General features: G+C 37.3%; 2 protein-coding genes across 2 annotated transcripts in view; one reads left to right on the forward strand and one right to left on the reverse strand.

Annotated features, from left to right (window-relative positions):
• LOC135480848 (folylpolyglutamate synthase, mitochondrial-like) overlaps nt 1-1,244 on the reverse strand; it is a 29,831-nt gene extending 28,587 nt beyond the window's left edge. The window contains exon 1 of the mRNA XM_064760777.1: nt 1,037-1,244. Coding sequence (XP_064616847.1) covers nt 1,037-1,198 — 162 coding nt within the window. The 5' untranslated portion in view covers nt 1,199-1,244. The remainder of the gene's footprint in view (nt 1-1,036) is intronic.
• Nucleotides 1,245-2,831: 1,587 nt separating this feature from the next.
• Nucleotides 2,832-21,022, forward strand: LOC135480078 (dual specificity mitogen-activated protein kinase kinase 7-like). Its single transcript, XM_064759822.1, has 12 exons — nt 2,832-2,964; nt 6,254-6,356; nt 6,593-6,659; nt 7,407-7,520; nt 8,394-8,513; nt 11,080-11,187; nt 11,613-11,664; nt 12,668-12,795; nt 13,835-13,915; nt 15,256-15,398; nt 16,135-16,180; nt 17,551-21,022. The coding sequence occupies exons 1-12, from the start codon at nt 2,832-2,834 to the stop codon at nt 17,653-17,655; spliced, it is 1,200 nt and encodes a 399-aa protein (XP_064615892.1). The 3' UTR covers nt 17,656-21,022.
• The last annotated feature ends 1,079 nt before the right edge of the window (nt 21,023-22,101 follow it).

Below are 22,101 nucleotides of genomic sequence, written 5' to 3' on the forward strand. Positions count from 1 at the left end.
AAACTTGAATAATGAGACAATCTTAACGTGCTACTATACAATCATGCATGAGTAAAACCCCAAGCATACATATATAATTATGCATGAGCAAAACCCCAAGCATATGTACATAATTATACATGAGTAAAACCCCAAGCACATTACGTATCATTATGCAGGAGTATACCCCCAAGCATACATACAAATTATACAGGAGTAAAACCCCCAGCATACATACATACATACATATAATTATGCAGGAGTACAAACCCAAGCATACGTACACAATTATGCAGGAGTAAAACCCCAAGCATACATACATAATTATGCAGGAGTAAAACCCCAAGCATACATACACATAATCATGCATAAGTAAAACCCCAACCATACCTACACAATCATGCATGAGTAAAACCCCAAGCATACATACACAATCATGTATAAAACTCCAAGCATACATACATAATTATGCAGGTGTAAAACCCCAAGCATACATACGTAATTATTTATTTATTTATTTGATTGGTGTTTTATGCCGTACTCAAGAATATCATACGTAATTATACAGGAGTAAAACCCCAAGCATACATACACAATCATGCATGAGTAAAACCCCAAGCATGCAAACATAATTATCCTGGAGTAAAGCCCCAAGCATACATACGTAATTATACAGGAGTAAAATCCCAAGCATACATACACAATCATGCATGAGTAAAACCCCAAGCATGCAAATATAATTATCCAGGAGTAAAGCCCCAAGCATACATACGTAATTATGCAGGAGTAAAACCACAAGCATACATACAAATTATATATGAGTAAAACCCCAAGTATGTACATACATTTAATCATGCTGCTATACATTTTTAAAAATTGAAGTTAAAGTTACTTAAATCGATCTAAACGGAATACATCCTAGTAACTGACTTATTAAATACGACATACTGTAACCGTCAAATGTTTACACGTGCTTATGCAACCCCGAAATGACGTAACTTCATAATCCGATTACCTTATTAGTTTAAAACCATGTGGGGATTAAAATGTGACCTACTTGATACCGTTTATCCGCAGCAGACATCAGATCCATTTTCGTGGCCTGAGTGGAGTAGAAAAATCCAGCTCGAGTTAGATTTCGGCGGCCGATCCACTTTCCATAGGGTGATGACCTACAAAATAAATCACTGCAAAGATTTGTAAACAAACATCGCAGCATGGAGACGTCTTGCACACGGTTGTCTCTTCGCTTCAACACACGCGGTCTTCTCCAACCGCGCGAAACTAAACAAATGAGACCCATGCTTGCTTTCGGGTACATTAATAGAATCTGACGTACAGAGCTAACTCAGCCGCAGTGCCGCATTGAAATCAGACTATCAGTATCACGTGGGCATACTGGACTGGGTTTACTTCTCCACTTTATGTTTATAATTAAGACAGCTGTTGCTGATGTCCAGTTTTCCTTATGTTAAACATGACTATTTCCATTTTGAGCGTTTTGGTTCATTTAAATAATGTAACAAAATACAAAGACTGTCCAGACTATTTTTATTACTAATCACCGATACCACGTTCACAGTAGGCCTAATTTGAACCCTGCCAAACTTTATAGTTTTCGTCATATCCACTGGAAGAAGATCTCTGTCCTTGTGTGTTTTTTTTTTTTTTGTTTTTTTTTTTTTTTTTTTGTTAAGTCCTGTATAAAACCAGTATAACGGCTTTTTACCTCACGTGCTCGAATGAAGTAACCCGGCCCACGTGCTACATGCAGGTCTGTTAAAAGAATATACTTCATTCCTGAAAATTCCCTCAGATTATTAGATGCTTTTAATTGGTATTCATTACAAACACATTTTAGTCTAATTCAGACATAAAACAAAACCTTCTTAAGAAACTGGAAATGTTTATCGGTACGTACCGTAAACATGTAAGATTAATTTTAGATGCTTAATTCTTATTCTTTACAAATGAGTTAAGTCTAATTAGACAAATAAATCGCCATCGTATAAGTGAAATATTCTTGAAAACATCAATCAAATAAATATATGAAATCAGATCATAAAGTCAAGCACTCCTGAAGATAGAATTCTGTTAATATTAAAAATTGCTTTTTTTGTTTGTTTCTTTTTCTGTATCTGAAAATTAATCAGTTAATTTTAACAGAAAGTGTTATCTAAGTGATGCAAGAATGTGTTATTATAACACAATAGTCTGTCTTACTCAACATAATATCCTGTTAGTCTAATAGAATCTTTATGTTGGATTAACAGAATATGTGTGTTATATTTAACGGAATAACCTGCTGCAATAGCAGAATGCATTCTAGCATCCCTCAGACAACAGACGTTGTGTTAAAATTAACAAATTAATTTTTTGAGAGTATGTGTATAGTAGACTTATATGTATAGCCAATCTAGGTCAATAATAAAAAAAACAAAACGTTTTAATAGGTAATAAATAAATTTCATGTGCAGCTATAAGGCATTTCATTCTCTAATTGTTGAGAATTTTTGAAATTCAAATATTAAAACACAAGTCGACCAAGACATTTTTCTTGGCTAAAATTGCTTTTAGTAGGAACGCGTGTTGCAAAAATGGATGCCATTGTGGACGACATGTGTATCCTTTGCATGTAAAAAGGTAAGAAAGGGAAAAACATACAAAAAGCAGACTTCCACTGCTTTATTTTTATTTATTTATTTTTTTTACCAGTCCACATCAGACACTACCAGTTGCCTGTTCCTTTTGAACTTACAATGCGCCCCGTGGGTAAATTTAAGGCATTAACATTTCCAAAACAGCGCGGCTAAAAATAAGTAACTAGATGTCACGTGACGCTATCAGCGAAAATGGCGACATCTCTCCAAAACAAGATAAATGATCTGGAAAGGAGATTGCGAGCAGAAAACATATCCAGGGATAGAGATCGAACTCGACACCTGGATCTAAATGTTCCTAGTTCAAGGAGGCCACAATTAAATAGTAAGTATTGCCCAGCAGGATGAGAAAAGGGGGATTTCTGGGTCGTTTTATTCGACAGGCGCTTCGACAAAAATGCCTTCAGCTTCCCTGTTCGAAGAAAAGCTAAATGCCAAAGCGTGAGATCGTGTGAATTTTTGAAATTTCATCATCACTGTTCTTGTGGATAAATCAATTAATGTATTTGGTCTTTTCAGATTCGTTAGAAATTTAGTGCCCTGTAGTGAGAAATTCATAGTCTGTTTTCGTCCGTGTCGAAATGTCAAACAATGTCAAGTGGCGAATGTCATTTCATTTCTGTCAGTGTCACTCAGGCATTGTTGACAGTGTTTCGTTACCGGAACCCTATTAAAAGTACAAAAAGTAGCAAGAATCCGTGGTAAGGAATTTGAAACAAACTTTGAATACATAAATTAGAGTTTTCTCGGTTTCTTTTCAGTCTTCCTAGAAATGATAGTTTATTATTTATAGTATTACATTGTTTTCTTTTTTATCTTATCCGATTACAGATATCGGCTATGTTTGTGTCTACAGTTAACAATACTCTCCAACTTAATTGCTAATACTGAGCTATTGGGACTACTGACTGAAATCTCACAAATAACACCCTTGCAGAACTTAACTTACAGGCATCAACAATTGATACTCGTTATAATCCACCATAATAATGCATAGTGAGGAACAGGCAGGGGGTTGTCAGTTGAGAAGTTATTGGTATTTTGTCTCTGCCCACAGCATTTTAATCTCTTTGAAAGGAAAGGGTTACAGTAACATGCCCCTCCCCCCCATCCCCAGTTACCAAATAATGATTTATTTGATTTATTTGATTGGTGTTTTATGCCGTACTCAAGAATATTTCACTTATACAATGGCAGTCAGCATTATGGTGGGTGGAAACTGTGCAAAGCCCGGGGGAAACCCACGACCATCCGCAGGTTGCTGACATGACCTTCCCACTTACGGCCGGAGAGGAAGCCAGTATGAGCTGGACTTGAACTCACAGGGACCGCATTGGTGAGAGACTCCTGGGTCATTACGCTGTGCTAGCCCGCTAACCAACTGAGCCACGGAGGCCCCTACCAATTAATGTGTTCATGTGCAACTATAAGGCAATAGTGGCATAAGCAAATTCAGAAAATAAGTCTGGTTGTCTGGCCAATGGCCAATGGGGCCAGAAGTTTGAAACCAACTCTTTGCTGTTGAGGCTCACGGCCAGTGGGATATTCTGGGCACTGCAGTTTTCTGCAATCCATACCTCGATGCACTAATATTAACGAAAACTTAATTTATTTAACATGTACATAAGAGACAACTCCAGCTCTTCAGTCATGTAATGTGTGGTAATCTAACATGAGCATCAACAGATAACAGCTGCTTTACTTTAATACACCTACAGGTTTCACCCATGCAAACTCTCGGAGGTAAAAGTATTTTCCAAATAACATGGCAGTTAATGGACAAGACAGTACCTGGCTAAAACATATTTCAGTCGACAGCAGGGTACTGAAGATTTTAAAAAAATATCGTACTTTATAATTTAAATGAGATTTCACCGAATAACATGTACAACAAAATGACTGTGGCAAAATAAATGGCTGTGAGTCGAGGCAGCCATTTTGAGAATTTTATCCAGTCAAACACGCTGCTATCAGATTATGTGGTCTAAGCTGTGACATAGCCCGTACCCATTCACTCCATGAAGTGACATATGATAACACAAAACTACACCATCATACATCATTGAGATCGTTGACAACGATTTAGTTACATGTAGCCGAAGGGCCATTTCACAATGTTTTGCTGGGCAGGTCTGTATCATTTATCGACCACCACAGACGTAAAGTTAGTTGATTTACAACTTACAGGTTTATGGGAACGAGAAGATGGAATCTCTCAGGACAATGCTTAAAATTAATTAAAAATCTTATGATATTATAAATAAAAATATATTATGATCTTATGTATAAATTTTTTTCTCTGAATTTATTACAACTGAAGAATTTACGTTTTGACTGGTCATCTTTCTGGCATACAAGGGAAATTTTTTTTTATGTTTTCTTTTAAAAAATACAGGAAAATTATTGAAATGTCATGTTCAAGCCGAGGTACTTTCTCTGACGCCCTTTCATCTTAGAAACCACCACTACAAAATTGAAGCATAACATCCAGCGACGGTTGAAAGCCGAGATCAGCCTCAGTGGTACTTAAATTTATTGAGCATGAATCTAGTTGTACAACAATCCCTTATACTGTAATTTTGTGACCATTTAACTGGGGTCCAAATCACCAGCACAACCCCTCGGGAGTCTATGAATTGAACCAGGAACCCCAGGCCGTGCATCTACAGCTAATCTATTGAAACAGGGTCCCTGGAGTTCCTTGTAAATGATATAGTAGGCCTGTTGTATCAACAGTTCAAGCAGTGGAAGGAATATTCTTCCAGTATGTCCAATTTCCGACAAAACTGCTAGTGTATTTGTCACTTATGCATTCATCACCAAAGTCCACAACTTTTATCTGTCATAGGTTACTGCTTAGACTATTATGTGGAAAATACCTTCAACATTAGAGAACTAGAGTGAACGTTATGTCACCTTGCCCTCGATAATAGGGACGTGCTGAAGGTGTGTCAAGTCAGAGTTTCACTGAACTTTTACTGGGTTGAAAAAGATCCAAAAAAAGATTTTATTTTGGTTTAAGATAGTTTGAATGATAATCTTTCATTGGACATAAACATCAGTCAGGTGCTGTCTTTCACTTTTAAACTTTACTTCATGGGACAAAACCAAAACCACTATTTGTTGATGTTCACAAGGAATGCTGATCGATTTCTGACATATATTTTGCTAGTTTCATGTACTGTCAGGCATAGGTCTCAGAATATTGCGTATTGTTCTTCCTTTGACGGCATCATTCTATTTTGTCCTTTAGCCACCGCTGCAGGCCACTAAAGCGTCACGGTGAACCCATCTCCTCTGAAATGTACATGTACATGTACCATTATGTTGTTGTCTGACTTTGTATTACTGGACAAAATGTTTAACCGTTTGATTTGAGTTTTTCAGTTGAGAGCAGTTGAGATGAACTGGACGCAAGCATGCATAGATCAGTGGAACTGTATACAACTGGGTGCTTCGAGTCACAAAGGGTTTACCAGAAACCAGCAGATTTTATTAGTTTTGTTGGTTTCCTCCCTCCATAATGCTGGCTGCTTTCGTATAAGTGAAATGTTTATGAGTATGGCATAAAACACCAATTCACTGAATAATTATCGTGTTTGGTATGTTTTCAGTGGGAGAGTTTGGCGCCTCCCCCAGGTCAAGCTCCGCCCCGTCGTCAGGCCGTCGTCGACCAGCCATGTTGCATTACAGTCAGCCTACCAAAGGAGTTGATGCGTAAGTTTCTGCTAATTTTGTCTAAAATCTTAATGCTGGTTCTAATTAACTCAAAAGAAATGGGAGTTTAGTTCAGACTAAAGTTAATATTGCACTTAAGTTCTAATACACTTTTGATCAACTAGACCCTCAGTGAAAAAGGATGAGATTTAGATGTGTATCTAAATTTATGAAAGAGATCATTCAGAAGTGTAATTGTGCCCTTATCTTGAGGAAATGTCACTTTTTTTTAATAGAGCTGAGATTGAACAGAAATACCAAGAGATTATGAAACAGACAGGTATCCTGAATATAGATGGTGAGGTAAGTATTGAGCTTTCTGTGTTAAAGTTTTGACAAAATAGCAGGTTCGTTGAAGAATCCGTTCGGTGAAATTTTCAGAGCTGGTTTACATTGAAGCTTCCAGCTGTGCCTGTGGTGTTTGTACAAGTAATGTTGAACTGTAAACATATTGAAATTTAATAAATTATTCACGAATTTTGAAAATAAAGGTACTGATTACTTATAGTCATGGCGTTGGTAACAGGTAGAATACAGATACACTGATTGGGTTAAAGTGAATTTTAATTTAGTAAAATGGTATAGACACAGGGTATGGTCCCAAAAGTCACTGGCCCTAAGAAGGTCACCCCATCACATAGTTATTTTGTGATAAGAATATAAACTGGTTTACTGTTTATTTTTTAATAATAAAGGAGCTTTTAAATCTTTTTGTTTTCACAAAATTCATCCACACTGTTTATAATATGAAATGGGGGAACCCCCTTGGCTGAGGGAGGTTAACATACCAGCAAGGCGCAATTGCCAATCCCACCAATGCAGTTGCTAACTGTCACATTGAGTTTAAGTCCAGCTTATGCTGGTTTCCTCTCCAGCTGTACATGGTAAGATCTGTTAGCAGCCGATAGTAATAAATAAATATAACTTGATGTCATTAAAAAAATGTCATTATTTGTATCTTTCAGAAAATTTCAACATTATTTACCTTTCGGAGAATTCCAACATTATTTCTGTCTTTCAGAAAATTCCAACATTTTTTCTGTTTTTCAGAAAATTCCAACAGATATCAACGACCTGGAGTCTTTGGGAGAGTTAGGCCATGGCACCTGTGGTCAGGTGATTAAGATGTCGCACAAAAAACACAACTATGTCATGGCCGTCAAGGTGAGAAAAGCAGCGCTCAATTTTGTTTGTTGTAATTCACCTAAACCTTAGCTTATTTTCAGGACACATTTTGCTAGATTCTTTTTGATTCATCCACCTTTTAGCGCCATTTAAGCTTTTTTTGTCATGATTGGATAATTTCTCGTCAGGAAAACTCAGGTGATGGCTTCAAAAAGCACATTGTGCCTTACATGCTTCTGAAGGTACAATTTTAGATATCAAATAGCAGTAGTTTTAATTGATAATCTTTTTTTTTTTTTTTGCAAGAGACATTTATTTCAAGTTTTAATCCTATTTATATACATTCATTCATTCTCTGAGAATTTTCCCAAAATGTATTTCTTCAAAGTTTAAATTTTGTTTACTGTAATTCTTCAACCTTTTCCCATGTTTGCAAGGTGTTTATTCAAGCATATTCTGAAGACATTACTCTGTGTAGACTGATAAAATTACACTTTATAGGAACCTCCAAAAACTAAAAAGGTGCACAAATTGCACTGACGGCTGCTCTTTTGTATGCAAGAAGGTTGCGGAATGAGGGTACTTATTAGGGTATTCATTGAAGATTATTTTGCGATATGCATTTCTTTCAAGCCATGCTTTTTCCCACACCTGGAATTGGAAAAATAATCAAAAAAAGTACAGCACAAATGTGGTTAAATGAACATTAAAATATTAATAAATAGCTCAGTACCATCACTTGTCGTGTTTAGTAGAAAGTGGATTTTAAGTATTTTTCCCCGTCCTTGTAAATTTATATGGATCAAGGAATCAGAAAAGCCAATGTTGGTTTGAAAAAAAAACAAAGTAAGTTTCAGCCTTAAAAGATACCTGATCTCTGATGAATGTTTTGTTTTCTTGCTTCTTTTGCAGCAAATGCGACGATCTGGTAATCGTGAAGAAAATAAACGTATCATTATGGATCTAGATGTGGTCATCAAGAGTCATGACTGTCCCTACATAGTTCATTGTTTAGGATGCTTTATTACACCCGTAAGTTATGCTGTAATATAGGCACATATACATTGTACATATTCCAGTCATGACTGCCCCTACATAGTTCATTGTTTAGGATGCTTTATTACACCCGTAAGTTATGCTGTAATATAGGCACATGTACACTGTACATATTCCAGTCATGACTGTCCCTACATAGTTCATTGTTTAGGATGCTTTATTACACCCGTAAGTTATGCTGTAATATAGGCACATATACACTGTACATATTCCAGTCATGACTGTCCCTACATATTTCATTGTTTAGGATGCTTTATTACACCCGTAAGTTATGCTGTAATATAGGCACATATACACTGTACATATTCCAGTCATGACTGTCCCTACATAGTTCATTGTTTAGGATGCTTTATTACACCTGTAAGTTATGCTGTAATATAGGCACATATACACTGTTCATATTCCAGTCATGACTGTCCCTACATAGTTCATTGTTTAGGCTGCTTTATTACACCCGTAAGTTATGCTGTAATATAGGCACATATACACTGTACATATTCCAGTCATGACTGTCCCTACATAGTTCATTGTTTAGGATGCTTTATTACACCCGTAAGTTATGCTGTAATAAAGGCACATATACACTGTACATATTCTAGTCATGACTGTCCCTACATAGTTCATTGTTTAGGCTGCTTTATTACACCCGTAAGTTATGCTGTAATATAGGCACATATACACTGTACATATTCAAGTCATGACTGTCCCTACATAGTTCATTGTTTAGGATGCTTTATTACACCCGTAAGTTATGCTGTAATAAAGGCACATATACACTGTACATATTCTAGTCATGACTGTCCCTACATAGTTCATTGTTTAGGATGCTTTATTACACCCGTAAGTTATGCTGTAATATAGGCACATATACATTGTACATATTCCAGTCATGACTGTCCCTACATAGTTCATTGTTTAGGATGCTTTATTACACCCGTAAGTTATGCTGTAATATAGGCACATATACATTGTACATATTCCAGTCATGACTGTCCCTACATAGTTCATTGTTTAGGATGCTTTATTACACCCGTAAGTTATGCTGTAATAAAGGCACATATACACTGTACATATTCCAGTCATGACTGTCCCTACATAGTTCATTGTTTAGGATGCTTTATTACACCCGTAAGTTATGCTGTAATATAGGCACATATACATTGTACATATTCAAGTCATGACTGTCCCTACATAGTTCATTGTTTAGGATGCTTTATTACACCCGTAAGTTATGCTGTAATAAAGGCACACATACACTGTACATATTCTAGTCATGACTGTCCCTACATAGTTCATTGTTTAGGATGCTTTATTACACCCGTAAGTTATGCTGTAATATAGGCACATATACACTGTACCTATTCCAGTCATGACTGTCCCTACATAGTTCATTGTTTAGGATGCTTTATTACACCTGTAAGTTCGGCTGTGATAGTCACACATGCATATTCCAGTCATGATTGTACCTACATAGTTCATTGTATAGGATGCTTTATTACACCCGTAAGTTTGGGTGTAATAGTCACACATACATATTCCAGTCATGATTGTACCTACGTACTTCATTGTTTAGGGTACTTTATTACACCAATAAGTTATGCTGTAATAGTCACACATGCATATTCCAGTGATGATTGTACCTACATATGTCATTGTTTACTGTACTTTATTACACCAATAAATTACGCTGTAATAGTCACACATGCATATTCCAGTCATGATTGTACCTACGATACTTTCTTGTTCAGAGTACTTTATTACACCAATAAGTTACTCTGTGATAGTCACACATGCATATTCCAGTCATGATTGTGCCTACATACGTCATTGTTTAGGGTGCTTTATTACACCAATAAGTTACGCTGTAAGAGTCAGACATGCATATTCCAGTCATGATTGTGCCTACATACTTCATTGTTTAGGGTACTTTATTACACCAATAAGTTACGCTGTAAGAGTCACACATGCATATTCCAGTCATGATTGTACCTGCATACTTCATTGTTTAGGGTGCTTTATTACACCAATAAGTTACGCCGTAATAAAGACACATGCATATTCCAGTCATGATTATACCTACGTGCTTCATTGTTGTACGGTGCTTTATTACGCCAATAAGTTACGCTGTAATAATGACACGTGCATATTCCAGTCATGATTATACTTACGTACTTCATTGTTTAGGATACTTTATTACACCCGTAAGTTTGGCTGTAATAGTCACACATGCATATCTGTGGAGACTTGAACATTTCTACAGGACACAAGACTGAATAAATAAGTTTACACAATGCTTTACATATATATATATATATCAGCAAAAAACTGTTTTGAGCAAAAAAGGTTTGAGCATCTCTTCTTTGAATATTCATTTCCAAGCTATGATGTGTTTTTTTTTTTACAAAAACTTTATTAAAACTGTATTGGTTTAAAGATGAGCAATATACGTCACCTAAAAAACTAAACTACTTAAACTAAAGACTGTACAACAAAAGCCTTGTGTGGTAATTTCAACTATGCTGTGTTCTGGTTTACACATCAGAGTGAAGTGTGGATCTGTATGGAGTTGATGTCTACCTGCCTGGACAAGTTGTTGAAGAGGACACGCATGGCGATTCCAGAGCAAATCTTAGGCAAAATGGCTGTAGCGGTACGTACATACACGGACATGGATAGATTTGTTAAATGATTTTGATGTTCATAACGTGAAAATTAAGCTTCATTTTGAAGCCATTCTGTTTTATGCAGAGTTTCCGTCAGCGGTGAGAATATTTGGGAATGACGTGATGGGGAACACAAAACCTGGTTACATGTGGTACCTTCAGTGTGGACTCTCACCCCAGCAAGTTTTGACAGCTACATGTGTTTCCAAAGTCACTGCTGGGGCTTTAGGAAAACTGCATTTTAAAGTCATTTTTACTCCTCAAGAAGAAAGCTGAGAAGTTTTTGTCCTTTTTTCTATGTTCGAACACAACTCGATATCTAGAAACTAAAAACAGTCATATTGTGTATCCTTCAATATCATTTGAGGAAGTTTTGAACGGGGAAGTTATCTTTACCTCTTGTCTGTTTCAGATTGTCAGGGCGTTGCATTACCTGAAAGAGACGCATGGAGTCATACATAGGGGTTTGTCAGTTTCTTGTTTTAATACTTTACATGACAATCCAACACATGAAGCTCCAAACTTACTAAAGCCTTGTTCTTGCTGCCAACAATACTTTTCCAACCAGTGCGGTTGCAGAGTGGTGTGCAGCCCTTTCTTGGTAACATGCAGCTTAAATAAGTTTAGGCCACACCAATTTGTATTTTTGTTTAACAGGCAGAATGACTTTTTTCCTCAATGTTTGCGGAGGGTATAAAAATGAAAATAAAACCTACTATTAACTGTCCCTGCTATTCTTCCTCTTAAAGTCATGTTTACTTGATCAGAAACCTGTAAGAAACAGGAAAATCATAAAAATGCTCATATCAGTTAAACTAAGAAGGGAATTTTCAATGTTTTTTTCCATTCCATTTTCAATTCCCAAGCTTTTTACATTGTTATTGTTGATTTCAGTTTGGAGACAAAAACTGCATCAATTGGTTTAGCAAATTTCATGGTTTCTCAAAAAGTATAATTTTATCAGTCTACACAGAATAATGCTTTCAGAATATGCTTGAAGAAACACCTTACAAACATGTGAAAAGGTTGAAGAATTACAGTAATTTGTGGGAAATGTAGATTGTCCCTGATGTTCTTCCTCTAAAAAACATGTTAACTGGAAAATCTTAAAAATGTCCATGTAAAGCAAAACAAAAACCTGTATTTTGAATTTTTTTATATTCCTTTTCTAGATATTTTTGGTCTCGGCTCACTTGTAAAACCTAAAATGAAATTCTTGTTGCCTTAAGCAGGTGTGCCTGGCACCTGACAAAGTGCGATAATTTACAGCAAATACTTGTGTTTTCTCTGCTTAGAAATCTGACTGCCGCTGTACATGCACAGTAAGCTGTCTTTCGTAACAGTTGTTTCAGTAGTAGGGGTCTTGTCCTAGGATTCACTCCAATAGTTACGCGAAAATAACGGGAATTCAGCTAAAGAGACAAGCCCTTCAGTCCGTTTATGTTTAATTCTTTTGCACTGTTTCAGATGTTAAGCCTTCAAATATCTTGTTAGATGAGAAGGGTACGGTAAAGCTGTGTGATTTTGGAATAAGTGGTAGACTTGTGGATTCCAAGGCGAAAACCAGAAGTGCTGGCTGCGCGGCATACATGGCTGTGAGTTGGATTATCTCCCCTTGACCGTGTTCTTCATCAGAGCTCTCTTTACCATTCAACTAAATTAAATGTTGAGGTCTATTTTCAACAATTTCTGATATTTAACTCAACATTTAATCCTGGAACTAGAAAATCTCATTGGGCCTTATTTTAGGGTCCCTTGCAGAACAGTGCTGGCCTTAAAACTTAATGTAAAGCAGCACAGTCACACCATTTTAAGAGAATGTGACCATCTTGATCACTTCAGCAAGTCTTAATATCCATTCTCGACTGGTTACATCGAGGAAAACTCCACTAAAATATCCATTTCTCTTCAAAATCCAGCTTCCCCCGGGCTCTGCCCGGTTTCCACCCACCATAATGCTGGCCGCCGTCGTATGAGTGAAATATTCTTGAGTACGGCGTAAAACACCAATCAAATAAATAAATGAATCAAAATCCAGCAACCTGCAGATGGTCGCCCTACCCAATTTCTCCCTCCATAAATGCTGGACGCCACCATATAAGGGACATATTCTTGAGTACGACGTAAAACACCAATCAGATACCTAAAACCACTTTTTGCAGTCATGATGCATCAGGTTTTCCCCATTCCTGACATAAAGTCTGTCCTGCATCAACAATTGAAGGAACGCAGAATTTGTAACCGAACAGGAGGGATACCCTCTCCACTATAAACTCTCATCGCCTATGTCTTGTAAACTTCCCGATGCATTTACAAGAGTTCTCAAAGCTATATCATTGGGTTTCCTTCTGATTTCCTCCCACCATAATGCTGCAGGTCCCGCTATAAAACTGAACGGAGAATGTTTCTCTACTACGGAAACATTGGCAGTAGAGGGACATAGGTGCTGAATTACATTACACATTGTTGCTGTTCACTGACAAGAAACAGGGAAAGACAACTCTAGGCTACCTGCTAAAGGGAGTTGGCGAAGGTTAGGGGGGCAGTTGTTGTGTGTGAAGATTGAATTGCTGACTGAAACATTATGGAAGAACAGAAAACTTATAACCATGTAAATCTGATGTTTGTTTACAGCCAGAAAGAATTGAACCTCCGGATCCCAAGAAACCAGACTATGACATCAGAGCAGATGTTTGGAGTTTAGGAATTTCTTTGGTAAGATTAGTCCTGGGTTTGAGAATGTAATGCTGTATTGAATTGACATGAAGCATTGAAGCCATGTGGTACATGTACGCTGGTCATGCCTTGTTTCACCAGTCTGAAATTTGTATCATACGGTAAGCTTCTAGTGTCAGTGCTTTGTTTCACCAGTCTGAAACTTTGTATCATGTGGTAAGCTTCTTGTGGCAATGCTTTGTTTCACCAATCTGAAACTTTGTATCATGTGGTAAGCTTCTTGTGGCAATGCTTTGTTTCACCAATCTGAAACTTTGTATCATGTGGTAAGCTTCTTGTGGCAATGCTTTGTTTCACCAATCTGAAACTTTGTATCATGTGGTAAGCTTCTTGTGGCAATGCTTTGTTTCACCAATCTGAAACTTTGTATCATGTGGTAAGCTTCTTGTGGCAATGCTTTGTTTCACCAATCTGAAACTTTGTATCATGTGGTAAGCTTCTAGTGGCAGTGCTTTGTTTCACCAGTCTGAAACTTTGTATCATGTGGTAAGCTTCTAGTGACAGTGCTTTGTTTCACCAGTCTGAAACTTTGTATCATGTGGTAGGCTTCTTGTGGCAGTGCTTTGTTTCACCAGTCGGAAACTTTGTATCATGTGGTAAGCTTCTAGTGGCAATGCTTTGTTTCACCAGTCTGAAACTTTGTATCATGTGGTAAGCTTCTAGTGGCAGTGCTTTGTTTCACCAATCTGAAACTTTGTATCATGTGGGAAGCTGGTAATGCTTGGTAGTATGGAAATATTTTCACACCTATCTTGACTTTTAATTCTCGAAAAGCGTCCTACCCCATGCCACATTGTCATTATGACATATCTTACTTGTATTTAGTCAGTGACAACTTCATTGGGATTTGCTGTGTTCGTTTTTGTTATTGTATCACTCTGTCTGTAGAACAGAGGATAAAAACCCAGTTTTAATATAACTCTGGTTACTTTAAAGAGGCTATAATGAAGATTTTTGGCAAAAAATTCACATTCGATTAATCAAATAAAATTTTCTGATACCAAAAATACCTGAAATTATTGCCTTCCAGTAAATATCGGACTCTTATCTCAGTGTGCTAAAATAATTCAAACATTTGACAAATATTTTAATATGACCTGCTTTATAACTTTTAGAATTTTGTTACCGATTTTGAACGGTCAAGTGCAAAGAGCGAGGTTAATATTTTGTGAAAGGTCTTGGATTGTTCCCAAATGATAGCAAAAATTTGATCGGATTTGCACAGATAAATTTTTGGCTAAAAAAGGTCAGGTGTTGCTTCTTTAAATATGTAGCTTTTCTGCCAATATTTGTATATGTTGTCTTTTACCTTTGTTCAGGTGGAATTGGCCACAGGGGAATTCCCATACAAAGGATGTAAGACAGATTTTGAGGTTCTCTCAAAGGTCATACAGGAAGACCCACCTCGTCTCCCCCCAGGAAATGGATTTACCCTAAATTTCTATTCCTTCGTTACAGACTGGTATGTACCATTTGGATCACAGGGCATGCTGTTGTTTTCCTAGTTCAGAAAGGTAGCTATCATTCATTCATACAGATGGATGGGCCATCATTGTATTCATTGTTTCCTGTTGCTAGTAATTTTTCAGATATATCTTAGAATTATATCACTTTTATTTGCTTTTTTTGTCATATTATTACATAAATCCAAGGGAAAAAATCTTTTGTTTCACATTTTGATGTTAGAATGGCAAGATTTTATCTGTTGAAGTTTTGATATGGGTAACAAATGTAAACTGTTGGAGAAGTTTTGTGCCCATTGGTGAGGGAGACAAATTCTCCTAGCACAGGACACAAACTTGCAGGTGATGCCTGTGGATTTTAAATTTTTACACAGATTTAAGACTTTGCAAATAAGCTAGGTACACCCCCCCCCACCCCCCAACAATTTTGTCATTCACTTTGCAAAGGGAAACTACTACATTTTTGAAACTACAGTCAAACTCTGCGATTATCTCCCCTTATGTGAGATCGCAATCTAACAACAATTTGTTACATATGACACAAAGAACTGAAAAAATATTCAGTTCCGTGTTACTCAACTGACCCTAGAGATTTTTGGGTGACCCGGAATGTTTTTTACGATCTCAAGTAAGGGGGGATTTTGTTTAGTCAGGAGGAGTTAACCTCCTCTTGCCCTGCCATCTCTTAGTGTCTGCCCAAAAGTACCCAAGTGTTATTATGCATTTCTTCTGCAGTTTGACAAAAGACTATAGGAAGAGACCAAAATACAAAAAACTTTTGGTAAGTACTGCATCAGTTGTACAAAACATTTCTTTTACTTTTTGTTTGATTATTGTTAATTCTGTTCTTGTGAATTTTTTAACTTGGTTGATCACGGCAATTTTTATTTGCGAAGGAAACACATTAAAATATGGTCATGATAATGCAGTCATTGGATTTGCACATCCCTAAGCTCACAACTGCTTTTCAATTATATCTTGTGCCTTGCTTACATGTTTGAGGTTAGCAGCTGACTGAGTGGCTAAAATTGTCAAATAGAGCACATGTATATCACTTTATGTTTCAATCAGTTGGTTGTGTTTAAAGACATGTTAAACACAAAGCAAACAAACTGAACGAGTTAGTCATCAGGCCCTGGGAGCATGAAGCAAACATAAGTCAAAATTGATTTGTATGGTCCTATTTGTTATTTTTAGCCGAAATTTGTTTTACAATAACTCACCCAGAATTTACAATGTCAAGCAATATTTTGACCTTGTTAGGTAAGAAGTAACAGTTTTAAAGTGATTTGAAATTTTGACTTCTGAGTCTAGAATCGCTTGGAGAACCTGAGGCTAGGAACTTGATGACTTAATTTAATGATATCTTTATTAAGTAGACTGTAATAAACGTACTAACATTGTTATTTATGTAGGTATAGAAACATATTCTAACACCATTCATGTTGCTAAATCATAGATGTAATGTCCTTTTATATCATTTTGAGCTGGTATTTTTCGCTTGTGTCTTGAATGGCTTAAATTCTCTACAAATTCGACTAGTAAAATATAACTTTAGATGCAGTATGAAAACATAAATCATTAAATTTGAAGATTATGATATACTCTTTAGGTAGGGGCACATGAAAACCTCACAGAAATTATGTATTTTAATACCCGTTCATATCAGAGAACATTCCTCCATTATACCAAAACATACATTTGTTTGTGGTTGAATTTGTTCAGGATTTAGCGTAATTTCAAAACCAGAAAATGTAAACTGGAGACTTTTTTTTTTACAATCAGCACAAATCCATTCAAAGTTTTTGTATTATTTTTAGAACAGCTCATATAATTACCTTTCAGAAAGCCTCAACCTCATCTTTACATGTTACCCTTCAAAATCAATGCCCAAGTTTCTAAAAGTTATAAAACGAGTTGCATCATAACTTTGAAATTTTTGAATCATTTTCACTCTATAAATGGTACAAGTGTGGATGTGATATTTACTGGAAGGCAATGATTTGAGCTGTACGTCGCGAATACAGAAAATTAGATTTGATAACCTAGTATGGAATTTTTGCCCCAATTCTGTGGTATAGTCTTTTAGCCAACATTTTCCAAAATTGTATTAAATTGACTCTGACGGATTTCCCTCATCACCATTTGCAGGAACACAACTTTATCCGACACTACTCCTCCAAGAATGTGGACGTGGCGTCGTGGTTCGCTGACGTGAAGATTTTAATAGACCAATATCCAGGCAGGGTCTCGTGATCAGTGCAGACATCATGTACAGACGAACGGAGGAACAGACAAACAAACAGGGCGCAAAAAAGAAAAACAAAAAAAAAACCTGAAAGCAAATACTGTCTGGAAGATTAAATTGTGATATGTTTTCATTAAAAATCTCTACACAGTCTCTGTAAATAGAATGCATATATTTCTTACAGTAGACTTAAATAGCAGCTACGTAAATGTACTAGCCACACCCCTATGTCATGCATGAAACTTGTCCTCTTAATTCTGTGACCGTTTTTTTAGATTTGACATTTGCCCTTTAAGATGAGATCTTTTCCCTCCCAGTTGTGACCTTTGAACTACAGGTACAATGAATCTATGGAATTTGATCAGTTTACAGTGTTTATGGCATGTATAGTGTTTTAACGTGGATTTAAGACACCAAAACAACAAATCATCAAACATTTGTAAACAGTCCCTCCTGGCACATGTCTTACCCAGCTGTCAATATGTAAAATTCATGAATCTTCTTCTCATCTTTTATTTTCACTATTTTCTGGTATTTTTAACACTGTTAAATCTGTTAAAACTCACTTGCAAATCATCTCACAGGCCTGGTGTGTGGGAAGAATAACTTCAGTTGACTTGCTACATGTACATTTAGATATATTTGAAGAATGGTGGACTGAAAACGAATGTTCTCAGTGTGATCTTCATTGTTATTTTTGCACAGTGTCACCTTCATTCTTTATAGTGTCACCCTCCTTCTTCATTGCCTTGCGCTCTTTTTTCATAGTGTGATCCTCATTCTTCATAGTGTCACCTTCCTTTTTTATTACGTGACCCCCCCCCCCCCCTCTTTCCTTCGTAGTGTGATTGCCATTCTTTATAGTGTCCCCCACCCTTATTGCATGACCCCCCCTTCTTCATACGATGTAGTATGACCCTCCTCCTTTGTTGTGCGACCTTCGTTCTTCAGTGTGGCCCTCATTGTTAATAGTGCCACCCTCCTTCTTCATTGGGTGACAGACCTTCGTCATAGTGTCACTTTCCTTTTTTATTATGTGCCCCCCCCCCCCCCACCTCCTTCGTAGTGTGATTGCCATTCTTTATAGTGCCCCCCACCCTTATTGCTTGACCCTCCGTCTTCATACGATGTAGTGTGACCCTCCTCCTTCGTTGTGCAACCTTCGTTCTTCAGTGTGGCCCTCATTGTTAATAGTGCCACCCTCTTTCTTCATTGGGTGACAGACCTTCGTCATAGTGTCACCCTTAGTGTTCATTGATATACTGCCCTTATCCTTGGTCAGAGTGACCTTGGTTTTTCATATCAACCTCATTCTTTAATGTGTCACTGTTCTTATTCATACTCATCTTGAATATCACTTCTATTTTCTTGTCAGTGTCGCCGTCAGTCTTCATAGTTAAAGTCCCCCTCATTTATAAGGACTGTGTCACCCTAATTCTTCCCGTTTCACCTTCATTCTTCATCATGTCACCCTCATCCGTCATAGTGAGTGTACAAGTAAGTCTCTTTTGTCACGTTATATTGAACTGACTCTTCTGGTGTCACCTTCATTTTTCATAGTGTTACACTCATTCTTCAAGGTGTGACACTCATTTTTCATAGTGAGTGCCCCACTCATCCTTCATAGTGTCAGACTCATTCTCGCAGTGCCACCTCCATTCTTCATAGTGTTACCTTCAACCTTTATGGTCAGTGTCATCCTTACACTTAACAGTGAGTGTCACCCTCATTTCTCATTGGGTCACCCTTATTTCTCATTGTGTCACCCTCATTTCTCACTGTGTCACTGTCATTTCTCATTGTGTCACCCTCATTTCTTATTGTGTCACCCTCATTTCTCATGGTGTCACCCTCATTTCTCAAGTTTCACCATCATCCTTCACTGTCAGTGACATTCTCATTGCCCATTTCATATATCCTGACAACAACAAAATTATTACCTCCAAAATGTTGCCCCACATTAGAATCTTGCAGCTAGTGTAAATTTGCTTTTAAAAGAATTTGGTGTACAGTTTAAGATGTAAGCCTCAGATAATGCATTTAATTCCACCATCAAATCGTGAGATTAGTTATCTGTTGCCTAGTCACTTGCCAACCACAGACTTGAGCATGTGTTTGCTTCATTAGTTACCTCTGACAAATCGCGTGTCATCAAATTCAAGATTTAGAGATTTCAGTCAACAAAAACAGCTATCAGTAAAAGATTAGATTTGCGATAGTACAGGAACATTTTTCCATTTTATTGAAATTGCTGAAGAACTATACTTGACTTCATATACATGTAGGTTTGTTAAGTTTGTTCTACTGCAGAGAAAAGTTGAATGTGTCACTAATCCGTATATTTATCTGGACCTTTAAATACAGTATTTCATTACAACTGCATATAGTGTTTTATGGAGGTGCCTAAATGGTTCATCAAACCTGCGTATAACTGTATCTGTATGCGGACACCTAAATGTTTCACCAAAATCAGCATGTGCCTGTAAATGTTTCCCTGATGCGGCACATATAACTGTATGCAAGTTTTCAAAATGTGTTCACCAAATCCACATTTATAACTGTACATGTGCATAGAACCCTCTGTGCTCCATCAAATGTACACATCACTAGAAACAAGCCTAAAACCTATACAAGAATGTATCATGGTAGGCCAGTCATATGTCACAATTTTACTTACTTTTATCAGTAAGGGAATGCCTGGAGTCTTTTCATCATGTGTAACATGTACATGTAAATTCCTAGATGTGATACCCGGTACTGGCATTCTGTTCTACACAGGCAGGTTTATACCTGTACATGGATCAGTTCTATGATATGTCTGTCCCAAAATCTGTTTCTCAAGAGAAGGCATAGATTTTGGCTTTGTATTTCAATCCCCAAAGTAGCTACAAAGCCTATGGATATGTGCAATCATTCACTTGCAAATCCCAAAATGTCTGCATGTTCGTCAACATTCATTTGCATTCATGTATATCACTTCATGTTTCAATCCCCAACGTGCCACAAATTCCACAAGTGCAGAAACATCAGGTTTTTCACATGTAATGTGAATTTCCAGGTGTGCCACAAAAACCATGCATGTTAATAATGCATGCACAGTTAGCATTTGTAACCGGTGGATCCAGCAGACCGCTATCTAATACTTTGTGTGCCGATCCACCAGATGTGCCACATATTCAGCATACTTACCTGTAGAGCAAATTTCATATATTAAGTGTGAAGGCGTCAATAAATCATGTTTATGTCAATCCCCAGATACGATACAACTGCACATATATGTGTAGAAGAATCACTAATTCATGTATATGTGAATCCCCAGATGCGTTTCAAATTCCACATAAATATGCGTGGAAGCAGCCGTAAATATTTGCATGTGGATTCCCAAATTCGCCGCGGTTTCCACGTATTTCCACATATTTATGTGTATATAGAAGCATCCGTTAATTACATGAACATGTATGTGAATCCCTAGGTGTTCCACCAATTCCAGGCATGTGTATAAGGCTCTGTAAGTCACGTGTGAATCCCCCTAGATGTGTCACCAAAGCTGCCAGCCTGTATATCACAAGCCCCAACCTGGAACCTCAGTCGTGTCACGAATCAGTCTTAATACACATGTGTATGTTGTTGTTTGTAAATAGTTGACTGTCATTATCCCATGTTTAACTGATTGCCATGTACATCAGTGTATATATATATGTACAATTATGTTCCGTTCTATGGGAAACTTGACTATAGTATCCAATAAACTCTGAACGTAAATATACCGTGAGGAGAGCTGTGCGGCGTTGTTTTGTGGTTGGCTGCCAGTAGATGGTCAAATACAGATACTAGTATACATGTATAAGATTTCACTTTGCCGTGTTTCAAGGGACAGGGCTGTTGCGGTTGCATATTCTTGAGTACGCCCGCAAAACACCAATCAAATAAAAAAAATGAATGTTGCCTTTGTTGCCCAGGGGATGTGACGGTAAAGTTTTTACATGTAGTGGGATTTCTGGCAACTGGCTTGCAAAGTGCACAACAAGAAAACAATTACAGATATGAGAGACCTCCGTGGTTAGCGTGCGAGTGCGGCACATTGACCTACGATTCTCTCAACAATTCGGTCGGTGTGAGTTCAAGTCCAGCTCATGCTGGCTTCCTCGATCTCCGGCCGTACGTCTCCTGCGGATGGTCGTGGATTTCCCCCAGGCTCTGCCTGTTATCCGCCCACCGTAATGCTGGCTGTCGTCGTATAAGTGAAATATTCTTGAGTACGGCATAAAACAACAGTCAAGTAAACAATAAATAAATTACAGATATGCGCTTACAAGGTGCCACGCATGTACATTAAAGAAATACACCCCATCAGCAAGTACACTCCTTACAGCGCATGTGCCATTCTCTACGCTCGCATCAATGCCGCCATTAGACAAGCTTTGAACTGTGGATCCAGGTACGTGGGGAGGTCT

Source organism: Liolophura sinensis, chromosome 13, assembly GCF_032854445.1.
Source record: "Liolophura sinensis isolate JHLJ2023 chromosome 13, CUHK_Ljap_v2, whole genome shotgun sequence".
NCBI classification, from domain to species: Eukaryota; Metazoa; Mollusca; class Polyplacophora; order Chitonida; family Chitonidae; genus Liolophura; species Liolophura sinensis.

Bases quoted from the DNA above. Each gene is read 5' to 3' on its own strand.
- LOC135480078 (XM_064759822.1), top strand. From the start codon at position 2,832: ATGGCGACATCTCTCCAAAACAAGATAAATGATCTGGAAAGGAGATTG. The intron at 13,916-15,255 runs GTAAGATTAGTC...ACCTTTGTTCAG, and splicing joins GGAGTTTAGGAATTTCTTTG to GTGGAATTGGCCACAGGGGA. The intron at 15,399-16,134 runs GTATGTACCATT...TTTCTTCTGCAG, and splicing joins TATTCCTTCGTTACAGACTG to TTTGACAAAAGACTATAGGA.